The sequence below is a fragment of the Paramormyrops kingsleyae genome, chromosome 25 (genome assembly GCF_048594095.1).
Source record: "Paramormyrops kingsleyae isolate MSU_618 chromosome 25, PKINGS_0.4, whole genome shotgun sequence".
NCBI lineage: Eukaryota > Metazoa > Chordata > Actinopteri > Osteoglossiformes > Mormyridae > Paramormyrops > Paramormyrops kingsleyae.
Genome location: NC_132821.1, coordinates 28,116,271 through 28,134,835, shown reverse-complemented (window position 1 = coordinate 28,134,835; position 18,565 = coordinate 28,116,271). Strand labels below are relative to the sequence as shown.

General features: G+C 44.5%; 1 protein-coding gene and 1 long non-coding RNA gene across 2 annotated transcripts; one reads left to right on the top strand and one right to left on the bottom strand.

Moving 5' to 3' along the window:
- On the bottom strand, positions 1–7,469 carry LOC111853107 (uncharacterized). Its single transcript, XR_002840384.2, has 2 exons — positions 7,331–7,469; positions 1–1,291 (listed from the first exon to the last, which is right to left on the bottom strand). It is a non-coding gene; the product is annotated as an uncharacterized lncRNA (long non-coding RNA).
- LOC111853105 (uncharacterized protein C4orf54-like) lies at positions 6,979–17,195 on the top strand. The gene is made up of 2 exons (XM_023829688.2): positions 6,979–12,030; positions 13,743–17,195. Exon 1 carries the CDS (start codon positions 7,301–7,303, stop codon positions 12,008–12,010), a length of 4,710 nt encoding a protein of 1,569 aa, XP_023685456.2. The 5' UTR covers positions 6,979–7,300; the 3' UTR covers positions 12,011–12,030; positions 13,743–17,195.
- The last annotated feature ends 1,370 nt before the right edge of the window (positions 17,196–18,565 follow it).

The following is an 18,565-nucleotide window of genomic DNA, read 5'->3' as shown; positions in this document are numbered from 1 at the left end:
TCTGACATAAATAAGTATTTTATTAATTAAAAAGTATGCATCGTACTTACAATATAATATTACATTCACCTTTTCTTTCAATATCAGCTGCAGTGTTTACTGGTGCTGTACTGTAGCATAAGGATTGACACCTTTAAAAAAAAGTTTGTACCTGTAAAACGGCTCTAAGGGATTAATTTTAATGGCGACTGTAGAGTCATAAATATGCTTCCACTAAAGAAATCCTTGAAAGTTTACAATCGATGTATATATATACTGCATGTCTAGGCTATTCCTTCCCTGTGGAATCTATGCCCATACCAAGCCCTCATTAGCAAACCATTAGCAAATGTTATGCAGACCCCAGCATTTTCAACTTCTTCTCCTACTTGGATACACTGTTTCCAAACGAAAATGTCCTCATCACCATTGGACCTACAGCTTAGTAACATGCTTGCAGTTCTGTAGTAAGAATCTCTGTAAAAGCTTACAGTGGTACATGCGCCATTAAGCTTCAGCGAACACATTCCATCTTTTAATATCATGGCGTCTGCCAAATCATGATTTAAATATTTATAAAGGTGTTTACAACCATGGGCCCAAGCAGAGTGCTGCCAGGGTGACAATATTTTCCGGGTGACAAGTATGGTGATATTGGCCCATGACTGGTCGATGCACTTCTCCACCCTTGGCACAAGCTCTCGGGTGGTGTCACATGTCCGAGAAAAGTAACGCTTAAAAAAAAAAATCAGTAAACAAATTTGTGGGGTCCATTGTAAGAGACTGGGAGTTTGTAAAGCCCAGATTCAGAGCTGCATTATTTCAGGCTGTTACGTGAGACCCAACGCAGCACACTCTCACGTGTAAATGCAGCCCTGACCGTGTTGTTCTACGGCTTCTATAGTTTCGCTCAGAACTGCGAACTATGGCTGAGTCAAAGGGTCAAGTGCAGATGATCCATCTGACCAAGAGCCACGAGCCCCTCACAGAGTGAGTTACCTTTCACATATTTGCACCATCCTCTGGGATCAACTTGGCATTTCTCATGAATCACGACACCCAAGATTTACATTTTCTATGACGCCTATTTGCCATCATGTGGAACAAGATGATGTCAACCCACTCAAATTCCCGTGACTGAACACGTCACCTGGGGTGTATGTCGAGTTTTTTTCCTACAGTCCAGCAGGTGGTTGTCTTCTCTGTGGTAGTCCGACGCTTTTGGGCACTCGAGGGATGCGTGAGGGCAGAGTTGGGGGAGGGTCCAATCAAATCCAACACAGCAAGTGGCATCATCTGGACTTCAGCAGGCCTTTGAGAAGGGACATCAGAGTCAGAATCTTTATTGACACATGACCAATTTGTGCCGGCACTGCTTGCTACTATTGGAGACACCATGACAATAGCAGAGGTTGGGACTTGAGTCACTGACTCGTGAATCAACTCAGACTCATGTTACAAATTTGATGACTTGTGACTCCACTTGGCAAAACTGAGGGAAAGACTTGGACTTGACTTGGACTTGAGGACAAATATTCGAGATCTGGACATGACCTGGACCTTGTGACTCGAGAAGACTTGAGGTTATAGTCTCCCTCAGGATACCATAACATTAATTTTAGAATTTCAGTGTATATTAAATCCCTGCTGTCTGCATTTTCAGTTAGCTGAATGCACAGTCTCTTGAGATAGTTTGTAGGAAAGACACATCACTCCCTGCATATACATGGACGTAAAAACTGTGTGACGACAACCATGAGTGGACACTCTCTTTTTAACCCATCTCTACCTATAAAGAACATATCCTCCTATGTACTGTGGCAGGTTTTTGCTGTAGCAAGTTTTAATCACTAAAGGTAATAAAAACTCACATAGGTAGGGACTCAAGTTACATGTCTCACAATTTGGACTCGAGTCATTAATTTGATGACAGCAAAAATGATGGAAAGAATTGGACTTGACTTGGACTTGAGGGCAAATGACTCGAGACTTGACTCAGACTCACCAACGAATGACTAGTTTACATCCCTGGACAATAGACAGTAGCAACTAGGGTATAAACAGACAGAATAAACACAAGACGCAAGATACACAATAGAGAGGAGTAAACACAAGGTAGGTAGGCAAGTGAGGAACCAGCAGATGGGAGTTTGGGGTTTGCACACAGGTTATTCAGATTTGGGGTCACAAGACTCCTGGACGTATCCAGTCCATTAGAATTCACACTCTACAGTATGTCAAGGTCAACAGCTCATGTGATTGACATGGACCTGAAGCTCAGAGCCTGACAAAGGATAACAGCAAAATCGAGGGCGTCAAACAAATCCTTTGAAAGCTCATCACTGGCAAGTCTCCATTTCCTAGATCCCGATATCTAGCAGAGGCTACAGGATAAGCTGCTCTGCTGTGTAGGACAGAAACCTTCCATCAGAGGATTGGTTCAGCGCTGAAGGATGTGGCATCTGACCATAATATCACACATCACAAACAGGTTTATCTGGGCATATTTAAGGACATTTTAACACACCCCCACAGTCACCAATGGCTGACAACCATCTCCATCCCCGTTCCCCAGCAAATAATAAATCATTATTAATAAATCATAATGTACCTCTGACTCAAGAAGCTCAGGAGCCTCTATCCATGTCTTAATCTGCCTCCGCATGCATCAGAAAATCATGTAGCTATTAGTGCAGAAACGTACATGAAAACCAACAAAACCGAAGGGAGTGAAAAATATAAGCACTTTACGCGTGTTTGAGTTAAGCGGGATTTAGCTAAGAAGCATGATGAATGGTCACTATGATTTACCACCTGTCGTTTTAATGTAGCCCCTGAAAGTAACTGATCTCTCCATACTTGTGTGGGCAAGCCCACTTTTTAAATAGCTGTCTAAATTTATCCCACTTGCGGACGTAATTGAAAACCTGGCCTTAAAAGCTTTTACTTAGAGAAACAGCAAAATGAACCAAAGGAGCGCAGAAAACGAACCCTAGCGCTGGGGGATGTGAGGATAGGAAGCGGGCAGGCTGAGGAGTCGGGTTCCTTGCCACCCCACTGTGAATCCGGAAAAAAGGGGGCGGGACTGGAGGCCAGAACCACACTGGACTGACAGCCGCAGTCTCCCAGGACTCCGCCCCCCGTGTCGGGCCATGCTGAAAGCAGCCCAGTGCGGTGGGCGGGACTAACTCTCAGGGTCACATGCTCGCCCACCACCAAACGTCAGCTAGCCGTTTCACTTCTGCCAGTTTAAAGCGAAAAAGCCCTTGAAAATTGAACCAGCATTCCACGCAAAACAATGACAAATAAAGAAGGTAAATAATAATTCACTTCCTGAAACATCCAAAATAAAAAGTTCTGGACATGGGGAGAGATTATGGAATGCAGTTTCTCATTACTTTGGATTATTGACATATTAATAACGGGCAGAAGGTGATGATTCCGTGCATTAATCTGATTTGTGTGGCTCTTTCTTACAGTTTACTGTCTTACGCTAACCCTAGCCCTCTCTTTCTAACCCTAACCCGGTGAAGAATGCCTCGATCCTAGGGAACAGTTTGTCAGGCTCAAGCCTCTCCAGACGGCCCCAGCATGCTCAGCTGGGAGAGCTGATCCCTGGGAGCTCCAGGCCTGTAGGCCTCTCTCTAATAACAGCTCGCAGCTGTTAGAATTGAGAGCTGAGCTCTGATCATGCCTGACAGGAAGCACTCTCTCTCTCACTCTCTCTCACTCACTCTCTCTCTGGCTCTTCTTCTCATGCGAGCCGCTTTTCACCAAAAAAAAAACCATGAACACCGTATTGTAAAACACTGCGAGACTCCTACGCGGTGCCCTCTCTCCCATAAGCAGAAAAGCAGGCACTTTTCCCATAAGGCATCACTCTGGGATTTAAAAGAGGAGGGGGGCTCCGAAATGGCCATTATTTGTCGCTTATCTGGCTGCTCGACAGGGCTGGTGAGTCAAACCAGGCCACCAGCAGCACTTGCCAGAAGCAGAACATGACACACCTGCTAGTTCACCCGGCTAATGAGGAGGAGCCACTGGCCATAATGCATTCTGGGATGGAGGTGAGGAATCGGAGTGGCCAGACCCTTCAGAGGAGGCAGGGCAGCACATAAGTGGACAAGGCGTGTCAATTATGTCATACACACAAGGAATATGCTGACTATTTTTGTCGTAAGTTACATATAAAGAGCACTGAACGGGGTAACTAATCGCTGCTGCCCATGTGATCTCCCCTGCACTCCTGAGCATTTCCCAGAAATCTCTGCTGCTGTTATTTTTTTGTATAGAGCCTGTCATGTCGACTAAATTAACATTCTAATGCCACAGGTATGAGCTATTTCTGTTAAAAATATAGCTACTATTGTTTGTTAAGATATCCATCCATCTGTCAATCCATCTATCCAACCATTTTCCATAGCCACTAAGTGCAGTGATACAGTTACCTTGGAATTCATCCTAGGAAGCAGAGCGCCTAGGACAAGGTGAAGCCTGAATGTGTTGTTGGTCTATCATAGGGCATGTAAGTATCACACTCTAATGGCTTTTTGTGGTATCAATCCACCAATGTCAGAATAGATATCTAGATAGATAGGCCTACATTGTCACACCCCGCTCCGTCCGCTCCCGATGTGTGCCACGCCCACCTCATTACCTCCTGTTTCGCCCTAATTGTTCCCACCTGTAGCTCGTTCTCTGTTACCTAGTCTTGTGTATATAGTCCGAGTCTCAGTCTGTATTCCCCAGATCTGTCATCGTTGTATAGTCCGTCGATGTCTGCACCTGTCCTTAACCCTTCAAATAAACCCTTCACCGGACTTTTTGGCTTCATTCGCCTGCTTCCGTGCTCGCGTTCCCCTTCGAAGCTGACATACATGCAGAATACAGCGATATTTACAGAGATTTATTCCACATTCTTTGCAAGTATTAAATGCCAATAAAACAAATTTCCTTCATTATGAAGAACTTCGCAGCCAATCGAACACGTTTTGATGAAATTAAAATGGCGTCCGGATTAATGTGGAGTGGGTGGATGTCATGCATACTGTAACATGCCACAAAATAATCTGCAGAAAGAAGTACTCATATGTAGGCCTAACTAAAATGATGATGATTTGATGACAAATAATTAAGTTACGGTTTGAGCAGTGTGTAGTATTACCGGGGTTTTGTTTTCGCTTAAATTAAGACGGTCTATAATATTAGTACTTTTGTTTCACTTTTAAGATTTATACATATCCATTATGTATAAATGGATATTTATACATAATGGAAATTTCGCGGCTAAGCCGTGTAAAAAGGTCAGTGGCTCATACTTGGGCGTGTGCCGAACTATATTTATAGGGCCGCGACTTTAGAGAGGAATTCGCTACATAGGTACCTGTCACCTGCTTGGCTTAAAATTCGGTATAATAGTTTCGACGTCGAGCCGATTGGTATACGTGTCTGTATAGGTTCTAACATTATCTAGTTACGGATTGCAGATGATCGGGTTCACGTTTACATTTCAAAAGACGCGTTTATATCAGGTTTCGCATTATATCATCTGTGTTGTTCAGGAACAACTGTGTTGTTCGTACAAATTAACTATTACTCGGCAACTTGTAAATGATAATAATTAATAACAATTTGTTCAATGTGTTGTACCCATTATAGCAATAACTGTTCCAAAACTTAAACGAAAAATATTTGTCATATATACTATCAATTAAATGTATTAAAATGAATGAAAATGCCACCGATTAATCGAGGACGACGGCTGATTGCGTGAGTGGTAAAATACGTTGTATCAAAGTGCATTGCAAGCACTGCATCACTCCAAAATACAGCGTTTACAAAAATCAGAAACATATCAATATCGTAGATACTTTCGCATCTATAAGTAGCCTATAAATTCGATTACTTTTTATCTATATAGTTATTTGTGCTATAACCGATCTTTTATCTGTATATGCCTAGATAGAATTAAGTTTAAAAAAAAAATGTAAAAAAAAAAAAAAAAAAGATTTGTTTTCAGCATAAGATGAAGTTTTTCTAAAACAGGGAGCTGTTCGTTGATTCAGGTGCTGAACTTGCGCTAAATGTTTCGCCAAAAAAAGTGGAAGTAGCCTAACCTATAAACGGTATCAAATTGTTTATATATCTTTTTGCGAATGATTAACAACTTTAACCTTGAGAGTTTTACATGCATGCATTAAACGTACTAGCTTTATTGCCTAAAACCTAATATATTTTTAAAACACTGAATTGTAATATAGGCTATTATTGGGTGCAATACGATAGTTTTCATTACGCAAACGTAACAAGAAGTCTTCAAACTTTGCCGCCCATCCTTAGTTGCACTAGAGGACTGTCAGACGACTCCTGTAGTCTACACGAAAGGGAAAAGAAATTTAAATAAGCTGCAAAACAGATGTTTTCGTATCTTAGCAGATGCACGTTGTTTCTGAATGTTAAACTATGATTATTTTGAAAACAAGGACTTTAAAAAGTAAACCCCATGCACGTCTAAAATAAAACAAATAAAAAGTAAAATTCACGTGTATACAATATCAATATAATACTATGAATATGCATCTAATCACCGTCACTATGTGTGTGTGTGTGTGTGTGTGTGTATATATATATGCTAGCCTACATGTGTGCTATATACACACACACACACACACACACATGCATATTTATATATTTACATGCATGCATTAAACAAACTAGCTGTACTACTACATATAGTGCCTAATGGTAGGCTGCACACACAGATATACATATATATATATATATATAGTAAAGAGTATTAAATGACAAACCGATTAAAATAGCTCTTTAAAATATTTCTTAATTGACACATCGTAAAACGTTCCCAGGAAATTATGAATAACCTTTTTTTTTTTTTACCATTAGTGCTGCCAGCTACCTGCGAGTTATCCCGAGTAATAACAGATTTGCATACGGGACAAGACAATGAGAGAGTGTGGCTTTTAAATGGTGCCCGGTCGATGACACGGTCTCGTCTGCAGCAAAAGTAAGAATTTCCATATGCTTTGTGTCCTGTTATATGAGGCAGGCAGCTGGAATGCCGCCTCTGCTACTGTTACCAAAGGCATCCGAAATGACAGCCGTGAGCGCCTCACAAACAACTGTGGACGAGAGGGGCAGAGCAGAGCGACAGCTCCACTAGGAGACTCTGGTTGTTCCACTGTACACCGGGGAGTGAAGCGGGGATTCCCGGGGACTTGTGTCTCACTCTTTTTCGTCTCGGAAGCGTCCCGGATTAAAATTATAACAACAAAGACCTTGCAACATCGGGGGAACCTAGCGAATGGAAGCGCTCCAGAAAACTTTAACTTACCGAGGAGACACCAGTCCTTACAGAAAGCTCCAGTCCGACAAGGGTCTTTGTAATCCTGGGACGCAACAGGAAGAATCGAAATACGTGGATTTGGATGATTTGCTTGCCATGAAAGCGGAAGGTACAAAAACTGTAAAAGTTACTTTTACTGGGGAGGGGAACCAACTGGCTATAATTAAATGCAATAATGACGCGCCGATTTCAGGGGACAAGACAGCAGTCGACTGCAATCGGAGGGAACATGTTGCTTACATCCCCACCAAGGACTGTAAATATAATAATGATGAACATACCGGGCACGTCAGACCCGAAAAGAGAGCAGCGAGTAACCTTTCGTCCGAAACAGCGTCTTCCCCGGACTCTCCTAACGATTTCGGGGACCGCGACGAAGTTCCAGCCGACAAACGGGACGCAGTAGGGGAGCATAAACGGGACTATCTGCGGCAAAGCTACAACACAAAAAATACTTCGTTTGAAAGCGAAGAATTGCGCTACACGGATATGTATCTGGCCAGGAAAACTGAATCAGACGATGGCGTAAGCGTGGTCTTATCCGAAAACTGCACCCCTATTTGCGCAGAGGACGAGTCTCACTACATCACGACCCATGAGATTCAGCTGTTAGAGTTAGACCACGACGTGGATTACGATTTTGGCGGCGGATCCTGCTGGGACATTGAAGATGACAACCGGGTCTACTCATTCGTCGACTACGCTTCTTTTGACAGCGACGAGACGATCGAGGAAGCGCAGGTATTAGAGGACAAGACTGTGGCGAAACTGAAAAGCAACCAGGGACAATCTAATAATACTACGCTCCTGTGTCGCACTAACGGGGCAGCAGTCAGCACTAAGCACGAACACGATCTGTGCGACTTGGACAAATGCGCCAGTCCGGATGAAATCCTGTTAAAGCACCAGAACGGCGGTGGGAATTCTGTGGGACAGATCCATCTGTCAATCAAAACCGCCTCCAGGGCTATAAACGACAGGCGCAACAGCCCGGACAATGAAAACCTGCATTACTGTGCTAAGCACGACGGAGACTTGAACGGCTACGTTTTTAAAAGCCAAAATGTGAAAGCAGAGGCAACATGTGACAGAGCGAACTGCTTTATCCCGGCCCCTGGCCGCCTGCATATTGGCAGTAAATTAAAGGGGAAAGACATAGCGGAGTACTCCAGTGGTGCATCAAGTTCAATAAGCGAAATGGACGATGCGGATAAGGAGGTGCGCAATTTAACGACCAGGGCTTTTCGGAGTTTGGCCTGTCCGTACTTCGATGCCATTAATTTCAGCACCTCCAGCGAGTCATCTGCATCAGAGCACGGCTTGGGGCTGAACAGGTGGTCTGCATTTGTTGATCTAAAATGCGGTAATCTCACACAGGGAAGGGAGCAAAATATGTCCCACAAAAGTTCAGCTTCGACGTTTGAAATAAACAGTAGTTCAGAGGCAAAAGGCAAACATGCATTGCCATTACCCAGTCAGAAAGGAACCCAAACAAAGATTTTTGCTCTGAATAGCAGCCTGCCTGATCCCAGTGGCACATCGTCGTCCACAAAGAAAATTGAAGTGAAGAGCAAATTCGCCGAAGGGCAGAGCGGCCTGATAACTTTGACAGAGACTCTGAATTTCCATTGTAACATACGGGCGACTGTTGACGACAGAGACAGGCATGTGAAATTTGCGGAAAATGCTGCGGGCTCACGTTCGGCAGATGAAGTTACAGGCACCCTGCCAGATGAGCCAGGGACTGAGGCCAGCCAGCAGGTCTGTGAGGCAGGGGAAGCCATGGATGACGCGCACAAAAAGTCCATATTTGCCTCAAGTCTTCTAAAAAATGTCATTTCGAAGAAAATGCAGTTTGAACAGGAACGTAAAATGGAAAGGGGAGAGATATCGGACACATTTCCAATTCTGTCTCCAAGCTTCCTGTACAAAGACCATGAAATTCCTAGGGAGAAGGTTATGACGGAGGAGACTGAGGACCTACAAAGGCAAGGCTCTAAGATGTTAGAGACAGGGTCAGGGATCACTATCCTTTCTCTGGATGAACTCGGAGACATAGTGGACAGCAGTTCGTGTGAGCCGAAGGATAACAGGCAAAGAGATGGATCGTTGACTATTTCGCCTGAACCTACGAGCGAGGCGGCAAATGAAAAGCCGGCGGACACTAAGAAAGGAGCTTCGGAGGCGACCAAGAGCACCCTCCATCGTAGCCACAATAGTGCATTTCGGAACTGGAGAGAAGACGGGCCGGAGTTTCAAAAGGAGCAGGAACGTAAGACGCCTCCAGCCAAGAAGCTAACGTCGTTCACCGACAACTTCGGCAAAGCAAACCTAGACCTCGAAACGGGGAACAGCAGGCTAACTAAAATGTCCCACTTATTTGTGCCAAGCATACAGCTTCCCTGCAAAGACAGGGGACAGAGGAAAACAAAGACTAAATACCCAACCCACACCATGACTGGGCAAGGACAATTAAAGGACACCAAACTGAGCTTCAATAGCATTAGCGCCGCAAGCGGTACTGTGTCGTCAAAGCCGCCTGGAATCAAAATAAGTTTGCGGAGTGTGAAGGACAACAAACCCAATCCGTTCAACATAGCTAACCTGCTAACTCCAAACATAGTGTCCAATGCGACCGGTGCTGTAAGGTCGGCCGGCGACTCCAAATGCCAAACGCTCATCACATCACTGAAGGGAGAGATGATGGAGAAAGTGCCTCATTTCATAGTCAGAGACATCAGGGATACCAAGGGAAAGATGCAGCCTCCGATTTACCAGGTTAGAGATGTGCGGAAGCTGGTAAAAAGTTCTTATCACTTTGTTTCACTCGATAATCAGGAAAAAGCAGCAGCTGTAGCTGATTCAAACGTGGAGCAGAATGCATCTAAGGAGGAATCCGTCAAAACCACAACATCTCCGTCGCCCCTAGTTATCAAGTGTCAGTCAGTGAATACAAACAGTAACACGAAACAAATGGAAAACATAACTGCAGTCTCGTGGAAAAGGCTTACTGAGGGTAAACCTGAGGTTGGCACGTCATCTTCCCTCGTGCCTGCAGATGACGCTAAAAATAGAAGCATACTAGTGAAACGTGCAACGGGTCGAGTTCCTTTAGCTACCACTAAACAAAAGGTCATTGACTCAGGTGAAAGGAAAGCAGAGTCGAAAGTGGCTAATCAGGCTGCCATTGAGAAACTGAGGGCGGCGGTCAAAACCATGGAACAGCTCTACGTCTTCGATCGGAATGAATGGAAGCGTAAAATCCAGGCCCCCAGGCCAGTTACGGACAGCCACGTACTTTCACTTATTACCAGTGCAGAACACTTAACTACAGGAAAATCGGAATCCGGAGCAGAGCCTGGAAACCTGACTCATTGCACAGCAGCAGGTAACGAGAAGTTAATCCAAGCAAACTCCCACCAAAACTCAGATCAGTCACCCCCAACATTGCCTGCTGTTCCCACTCTGGAAGAGTGCTCCAAAAAAGAAAAGAAAGAATTTCTTAAAACGTTACACATCCCATTTAATCAAGAGGAAAAACATTCATCTAGAGCAGCATCTCACCAGAGCGGACTTTTCAGTAACAAAACAGCATTCCCGTTGGGGAATAAAAATAGGATAATCAGCAGCAGCAGCAGCGATAATAAAGTTCTCATGTCGTCAGCACATCCTCGTACCAAATGCTCTGCTTCTAAAAACACAGAAGTACCTCTGTCATTAAAAATATCTCAGGATAGGCCTGCAGCAGAGGAGAAAGAGACGCCCAATTCCAGTGAAGGGAACCAGTCTGCCCTCTGTGATTCTGAGAATTACCTGACTATACCCGTTAAATGTCACACCAGCAGAGAGCCGATCAACAAGTCGACTAGTACGTGGTCATCCACTAGTGCCAAACATCAGTACCAAAGGCCCGCCGGTCACCCTACCAAAGCCGATGCAAGGAGACACAGCAGGCCGACAGCCAACGAAACTGTCACCTCAGAGACACAGTCCCCAGACTCCCCTACTGCTACCATCTACCATCACTCCCTGCCAATAGCAGCACAAGGTGTGCAACCACAGGTCCTCTGCTTATCACAACCAGTGCCTACAGCAACGGCGACACCATCGGCCGAGTCCTTCCAGCAGACCCAGCGGAAGATGCTACTAGATCCCACCACAGGGCACTATTATCTGGTGGATACCCCAGTCCAGCCAACTACACGGAGGCTGTTTGACCCCGAGACCGGACAGTATGTTGATGTCCCCATGTCACAGACATCTGTGACTCCTGTTCCTGTGTCCGTCTCACCTCTGGCACTCAGCCCCACTTCATATAGCCCTGCCTACGTGATCTACCCAGGCTTTATGCCCTCGACGGCCATGCTGCCCAGCCAAACACCACCAGAGGCAGACAGCGGTGTAGACAAGCTCGCCAGCCAAGAGGTCACGCATGGGGGGCAGTCAATGGACGCGGTATGCTGGGAGAGCTCTTACTGTAGCCCCACAGGGTGGTCCCCACAAGGCGCCACCAAGCCCCAGTTTATCACCAGCAGGGGCTCCGAGGCCTTCCAGTGTCCCTTTGATGGAAAGCCTATCATCAGCATTACAACGCAGCAAGGTCCAAGAATCATTGCTCCACCATCGTTTGATGGAACCACTATGAGTTTTGTTGTAGAGCACAGGTAAACTGCAGGTGATTTTTACATGTAAGTACTCTTGATCTTTCTGTTGTATGCATAGTTTTATGACATATTGCAATGATCGGAATTATAGTGCATATTTTATTCTTTTAACAAAATCATAATTACAATATCCATCAAACGGGGACATCAAAGACGTTGCTGTATGTATTAAAGGAAGGAGATCGGAAATGGTCTTTTGAATGTATTCGCTAGGTTTGCAAAGGTTTATTAATTTTTTAGTGTAGAATGAAAAATGACAATAATATCATCATTTAATCACCTGCAGAATCATTCAGAATATAGACCATTGTATCCATTTTGATTTGTACATTAAGGTTCCTGTGGAATCTTTTGGGTATTTCCATGTTTATTAGTGTTGTACAGTTCCATCTTAGTATGTTTTGCTTGGTTTAGTTGCCTCCTTAAGACTCTGTAAACAGGCGCTTAATCTGCAGTAACCGTTTCTCCAAGTTGTTAATAAGGAATCAGTCGGTTGGTGTTTTCTGATAAACTGATTATCCTACTCCTGCTTATCTGTTTATGAGGTATTAGCTTGTTCAAGTCATCCCACCATCATCCAGTAAGCATATTACATTCAGTGCCTTTCCTCGTGGGCAAGTGTAAAGCGTACATAGCAGCAATGTAAGATTTGCACAAGGAGTAGTATCTCTGATACTGCAGGGGTGGCAGGTTCCAGTGCCTGAAGAGATGATGCTATTTAATGACTTTGGATTAAAGTCATCATGCTGTTGAAGACACCAAGCCTCATTTTTAGTATAAACTTTGTTATTAATATTTTGATCGCGGTATTCAAGGGTATGCATGTTCTAATGGTGCTTTTATTTAGCCGTATTTCCACATACGTATCCTGCTTGGAAAGAATAGCCTAATTCCCGGTGAAGATATTTGTTTATGTAAGCTAGAATGAGAACCAAGGTCAGATCACAACTCCGGCAGGCCAGTGGGCTTTGCAGTAGAAGAGGGTGTGTCACAGGACTGCGTGGGTTGACTTTGGGTGGGGGGGGGGTAGCGTGGTAGAGAAGGTCACACCGTGCCGAGCATTTGTTGTGCTGATGCAGGAAGAGCTTCAGCTGCTGGGAGACATCAGAGGCTGGCTGTTGCACCGAGGTCACCTTTTAATAGGCCGGGGCTGTCAGGAAGTCTGGGCCAGATGGCCAGCACTGGCACTGCCCATTCACATAAACAAACCGCTCATAGTAACCCTGGGAACACAAAAGCCAGTTCGGTTTGCTGTCCGGAACACAAGGAGTCCCAGCAGTCATTAGTTAATAATAAGTCTTGCGAAATAACTTACGCTGTCTGTCGAAATGAGAGACGCACATTCTGCTAGCGTCAACATGTCAAGGAAAACACATTTTGGGTAGAGTAAGGTAAAGTTCAAGAACACCACATTGGCCTTGCCCTACTTTTGCTTTCATAACCCTTTTTTGTTGTGATTTGGACCTCTGCAGTGTTTCAATGTTATTTGTAAATATGTGGGCATCATTTTCCAGCATCCTGCAATAGGATAACAGATGTGTTGCAGAACAAGCAGAAGCAGTGGCAATGTTTTTCATATTTATTAAGACAGAGAACTAAACAAGAACAGTTACTCAAATGTTCTGGTATCTATTTCTATGAAAGCATTAGAGGGTCTTATTCAGTTTAATGATGAGGTGACACACCAGAGGGCTTATTTAATAATTCATTTCCTTTCTGCTTTCCGTGTCTCTCAGGGATAATCCATGAAGTTTTCCTGCAATTCCCACAATCGTCCTGGTTTTCTTGAGCCTATCCTGGCACGGCTTGGTTCGAGGTCATCAGTCAGGGCCCACTCCTGACCCGCCCAGCCGCACCTCCTCTTTCAACCTGCTCAATTCCCTTACGCCCCTCCTTCTTCATTTAGCCATCTCTCCCTTTTGATTTTCCCTTTGACTGTTGCAACCAAGTTGCAAATCCATTGCTAAAAAATGAAATGCATGCCAGTCACTGCACCATTACTAACACCTTTGCTGGCATGACCAAGCCAGGAAAAAAAAATCTTGAGTATGCGTGCAGCAAACGAAACTGTACACCCCAGTACACTTCAAACCTCCAAAAACTATTCTTTCATTTGTAGATAAATAATCTTTGGGTGGTTGGCAAAAGCCCGCGTAAGATGCTGCTGAATCGAGGCAGTACCGACATACTTGCTCGACATTATTATGGAATGGTTCACAACATGATCTGGCCTTATGATGATGTTTCCTAGGAGACCACAATAGGATGGTTGTGACTGTGGTCTGGAGAACGGTATGCAAGCAGCCCTGGGAAATGCGGAGCTCAGGGGTATCCCATGCAATCATCAAACTCTGCCTTGCAGAGCGAAAGAAAGCTTAACCAACAGTAGAGATTGCTGTCCTGTGCACTAAACAACTCCTGGTTTTGGGAAGGCTGCCACCAGGCTGCAGTGGGGGGGGGGGGGGGGTGGCATACCCTTTGGGCCAGACAGCTTCTATTCGTTGCCCTTCGGCTTAAGCGCAGCGCCAGACCTCTCTCCCCTCCTTGGTCTCTGAAGAGGGTCTACCTCTCATGTATGCCCACAGCGTACAATATCATGGTACACGGCAGTGTACCACACATGGGTTACAGCAGTGTGTATGCGAGCATGGACGCCCTCTGTGCACCCCTGTGTTTGATGACGGACTGAGTGCACTGCAGAACGGCATGTGCTCTCAGCAGCGGGAACTCCAGCCTAACGTTGGCTCCAAATCCAGGGCCGGTTAGAGTCGGGCCTGTGCCTTACTTTGGCAAAAGTTACCAAAGTAGCAGCAGGTCAATGGAGGCACCTGCTGGGACTTTTTAGGGGAAAGTCTCCTCTATGGGTCCCAGGCTCGGACCCCCATGAAAGGGGAAGACCTGCCGCTAGAGAGGGTGGATGTGTGTATGTGTGAATTTGCATGTGTTAAGGTTATCGCTGTAGCTATAAATGACCATGTGTCTCTCTGACTGAATACAAAGGAGGGGTTCCAGGCCTGGCAGAGCGACCCTGGAAGGAGCTATTTAGCCCGTGGCACTGTCATTCCCCGAGAATCTGAAAAGATGGCCGCTGCAAGCAAGCCGTTTCAGAACAGAAATAAAAAAAATACCCACAAATAAACCTTTAGGTCAAACATTTGGGTCAAGAAATTAATAATGTATAAATGCGATTGTATGCACATAACCCAGTATCTTTGGTGGTTTTTGAAAGAGCAAAACTTTAAAACCTGGGTGAGCAACCTCATCTTTGTTACAGTTCGTTTCACTGTGACTGTACATTTTTGGTGCACGCGTACTCCAGCTGTTTTTTTTAGGTAAGAATTTGAAATTAATAACCTGGCTTCCTGGCCACCTGTATTTCTGGTACAAAATTGAAGAAAAATAAAACAAACTTCAATATTAAAAAAAAAATACTGGAGCTGTAATCAGCTGAATATTTGCAAAATAAAACTGAAAACTGTGCGGCATACTATTGAACTCCCACTGCTGGGCCACCTGACGTTCTAAGAGGCATGTTCCGCCAGTGTAAGAGAGGCCAAAGTGAAGCTGTCTAGATCCACGGTCAGGTACGCATACGTTGGTGTTATATTTTTCTTTTTTGTTACACTGAAATGAACACGAATCACAGGTATTCTAAACTGCTGGTCAGTCCGTTTACCTGAAAACCTGTAGAAGTATTTTGTTTATAACCAGCACTGTCACACCATGTGTCTCTGTCAGTGAGAGTGTGGCTTTCAGTCGATTCCCGAGGACACAAAGTGGGTTTGCACGACACCTTTTGTTTAAAAAAAAAACTGTTGCACTTTGAAAGATCTTAAGCTGAAGTTCCTGCTATATTTACCATAATCTATTTTTAACTTCAGATTGAGGTTTCCTAATAATAGGAGCTATTCAGACAAGTACTGTTGATAAAACACATAACCTCATTCAACAGCCACAGCAGATTGTCATGTAAACTGTAATATTTAGGTCTCTGGACGTTGAGATAAAATGTGTTCTGTTTGTGTTTTTTTTTTTTTTTACATAGAAATTACTGCTGTCATAAATACTGAGGTAATTTTGAAATGGTTGATTGTGATTAATGGTCTGTGCACTCCCTGTGTGCTGGAAGAAGGAATGAATGTCACACTTTGGAATACCGTTAATCTCTCAGGCCCTATGGCTGCAAAGCCGTATGTAGTTCTGTTGTTTTTTTTTCTCAAAATGAAACCTGTATATGTGAGTGAAACCCCAGATCCACATTTAGACAGAAAATTTCTATCTTAATGCTTGAAGGCACTTAAAGACCAACAGTGGATCAATGTTTCACTACAGTCTCAACCTAGCAATACAGCACATATACCTGGTTAACCAAGGTGGTAGTACATCAGTTGAAATTAAGAAAAAGTGCCTACAATTCCTTCACAAGGTCAGTCTGCTGCTAATCATTAAATCTCAGATCCTGTTTCCGTTTCACACTGTACCTGACTTTGTGTCAGCCTTGTTTTTGGGCAAAATTTCTTTTTAATGTGAGGTGCACCTTATCCGAGCCGTGAAAACCCAAACTCTCTAATAATAGCGAATAGACAAGACTTTTATTGCTTGGATGCATCGACTTTAGGGAAAGCTTGTGGTTTATGGGTTTTCAAGAGTGCAGCGAGTCAAGCCTTGCTGGGATAAGGACCCTTCATAAAAAAAGAAGAGGTTTAAAATCCCCCCTATCAACATGAACCTTCAATCAGAAACCCGTTTGAAGTTTTGGGGTTGGGGGCAAAGAATTATAAGGTCCAATGTTTACTTGGTGAAAAAGACACTGTGGCCTGAAGTGTTTTTGAGATGAAGGTTGAACTGGACAATGTAACGTGGTGAAGGTAAGAGAGATGTGTGTGAAGACCTCAAAGGACACTTTGCAGAAGAATCGGTTGGCACAGGTGGGGAGGGGTTTGGAAAGCGGCACACTCCCGCTACCTCGAGGATGCCAACATCGTGCTACGAAATGGAACTGGAATTCCTGGGAAACGACGGATTCCTTGAAAAGACGAGGGACAGCGAGCGGACTTTAGGAAATGAGGTTCCTCAGAGGAATTGCAATGGGAAATGGCGAGAATAGAGCTTGTTAGAGTGAATGTGTGGATTTTGCAAGCTGGTGTACATTGAGACCGATGCCTAAATGATGTACTATTCCACCACAACTGCCTGTCGATCATTATTTTCTCTTCCTGTTTGCACCCAGCTTCACGGTCGGCTTTGAACACTACCTGTTTACTCTACCGGCCTCCATGAACCCCAGGGGAAAAGAGGGAGGTGCTGATCAGGGCCATCGCACGGATTCCCCCTGAGCGTTACATTTACGTCTGCTGGCGTCTGACCAAACTTGACCATCACCACATAGTTATCGTGGTTTTCAGAGCAGCCTTGCAGTTTCATTTAGACTTAATGTAATGGGGGAAAGTTGAAAGGGTTCGAGTTGCAGTCAGAGTTATAAGGGATCTGGGGGGGTTACAGACGGGGTTGAGGATAACAAGAACCTAGTTAAAGTTATATATATATATATATATATATATATATATAACCAACATTATTTTTCAGATGTAATTATGGGTGAAGTCTTCCCTGGTAATTTTCCTTAGCTTGTGTGTAAATGAATAGGTTCATTTGCAATATTAGTTTAGGCTGCGAGGTAAATAGTCTCATCTGCTCGCTGTAATATATAGCTTAATTTATTGCTGTAGACATGTGAATCTTGATGATTATACCATGACGAGAAGCAGGATTTCCAGCGGTATGTGAAACCTTACTCGCTAGCGGGTTCAGTTTAGCCTGTCAGTTTATTGGTTTGTTTGTGTGGTCGCTACGGAAACGGGATGAGTGACAGGCACCCCAGTGCTCCCAGCTGTTGTCCCTCCGCTCTTAAAGAATCCCCATTAACGCCCAGTTGTTGCATTGAGATCTCTCCCGACAACAAGGGGAGGGGCTCTGATGTCATGAGTCTGACACATCTAGCGCCAAGCGATATATTACGTTTGAGGCCGGCCAGAAGACACGTGTCCACAGACCATTGCAGCCGTAGCTTAATTTTAATGACAGTTTATCAAAGGACGTTTAATGTCGGCATCGCCGAGAGCTGAAATAGTCGTGCTCATTGTTTGATCCAAAGTATGAGGAATGCACACATTTGCACCGCCCTATTCATACCTCGTCCAAATCAGCAATATATTTAGCTCCTTCGAGTGACCGTTCCAAAACACTTGAAAGGCGAGAGGTACTCGAGATCCAACACTCCTAATTAGTCGTATGAGCGTCAGTGCCATCCATGTCCCTCGGTGTTTATTAGAGCAGTAATGCCTCATTGGTATTAGGTGTCATACTGCTCTCCAGTGCACCCGTCACTGCCCCATGTCCAGACGGGGCCCAACTGGACCTGCGGAACGACGACCCGGTAGGCCAGCGTGCAACATCCAGGGACCTCCGACTTCCATCCCAGCAGAGGCACACCGGGCGGTGTTGCCATGACGCCAACAGCCCCGGGGCAATTTCCAAAGAGAACACGTTGTACCCGTTC

Coding starts and splice junctions, on each gene's coding strand:
- LOC111853105 (XM_023829688.2), top strand. CDS start 7,301: ATGGAAGCGCTCCAGAAAACTTTAACTTACCGAGGAGACACCAGTCCT.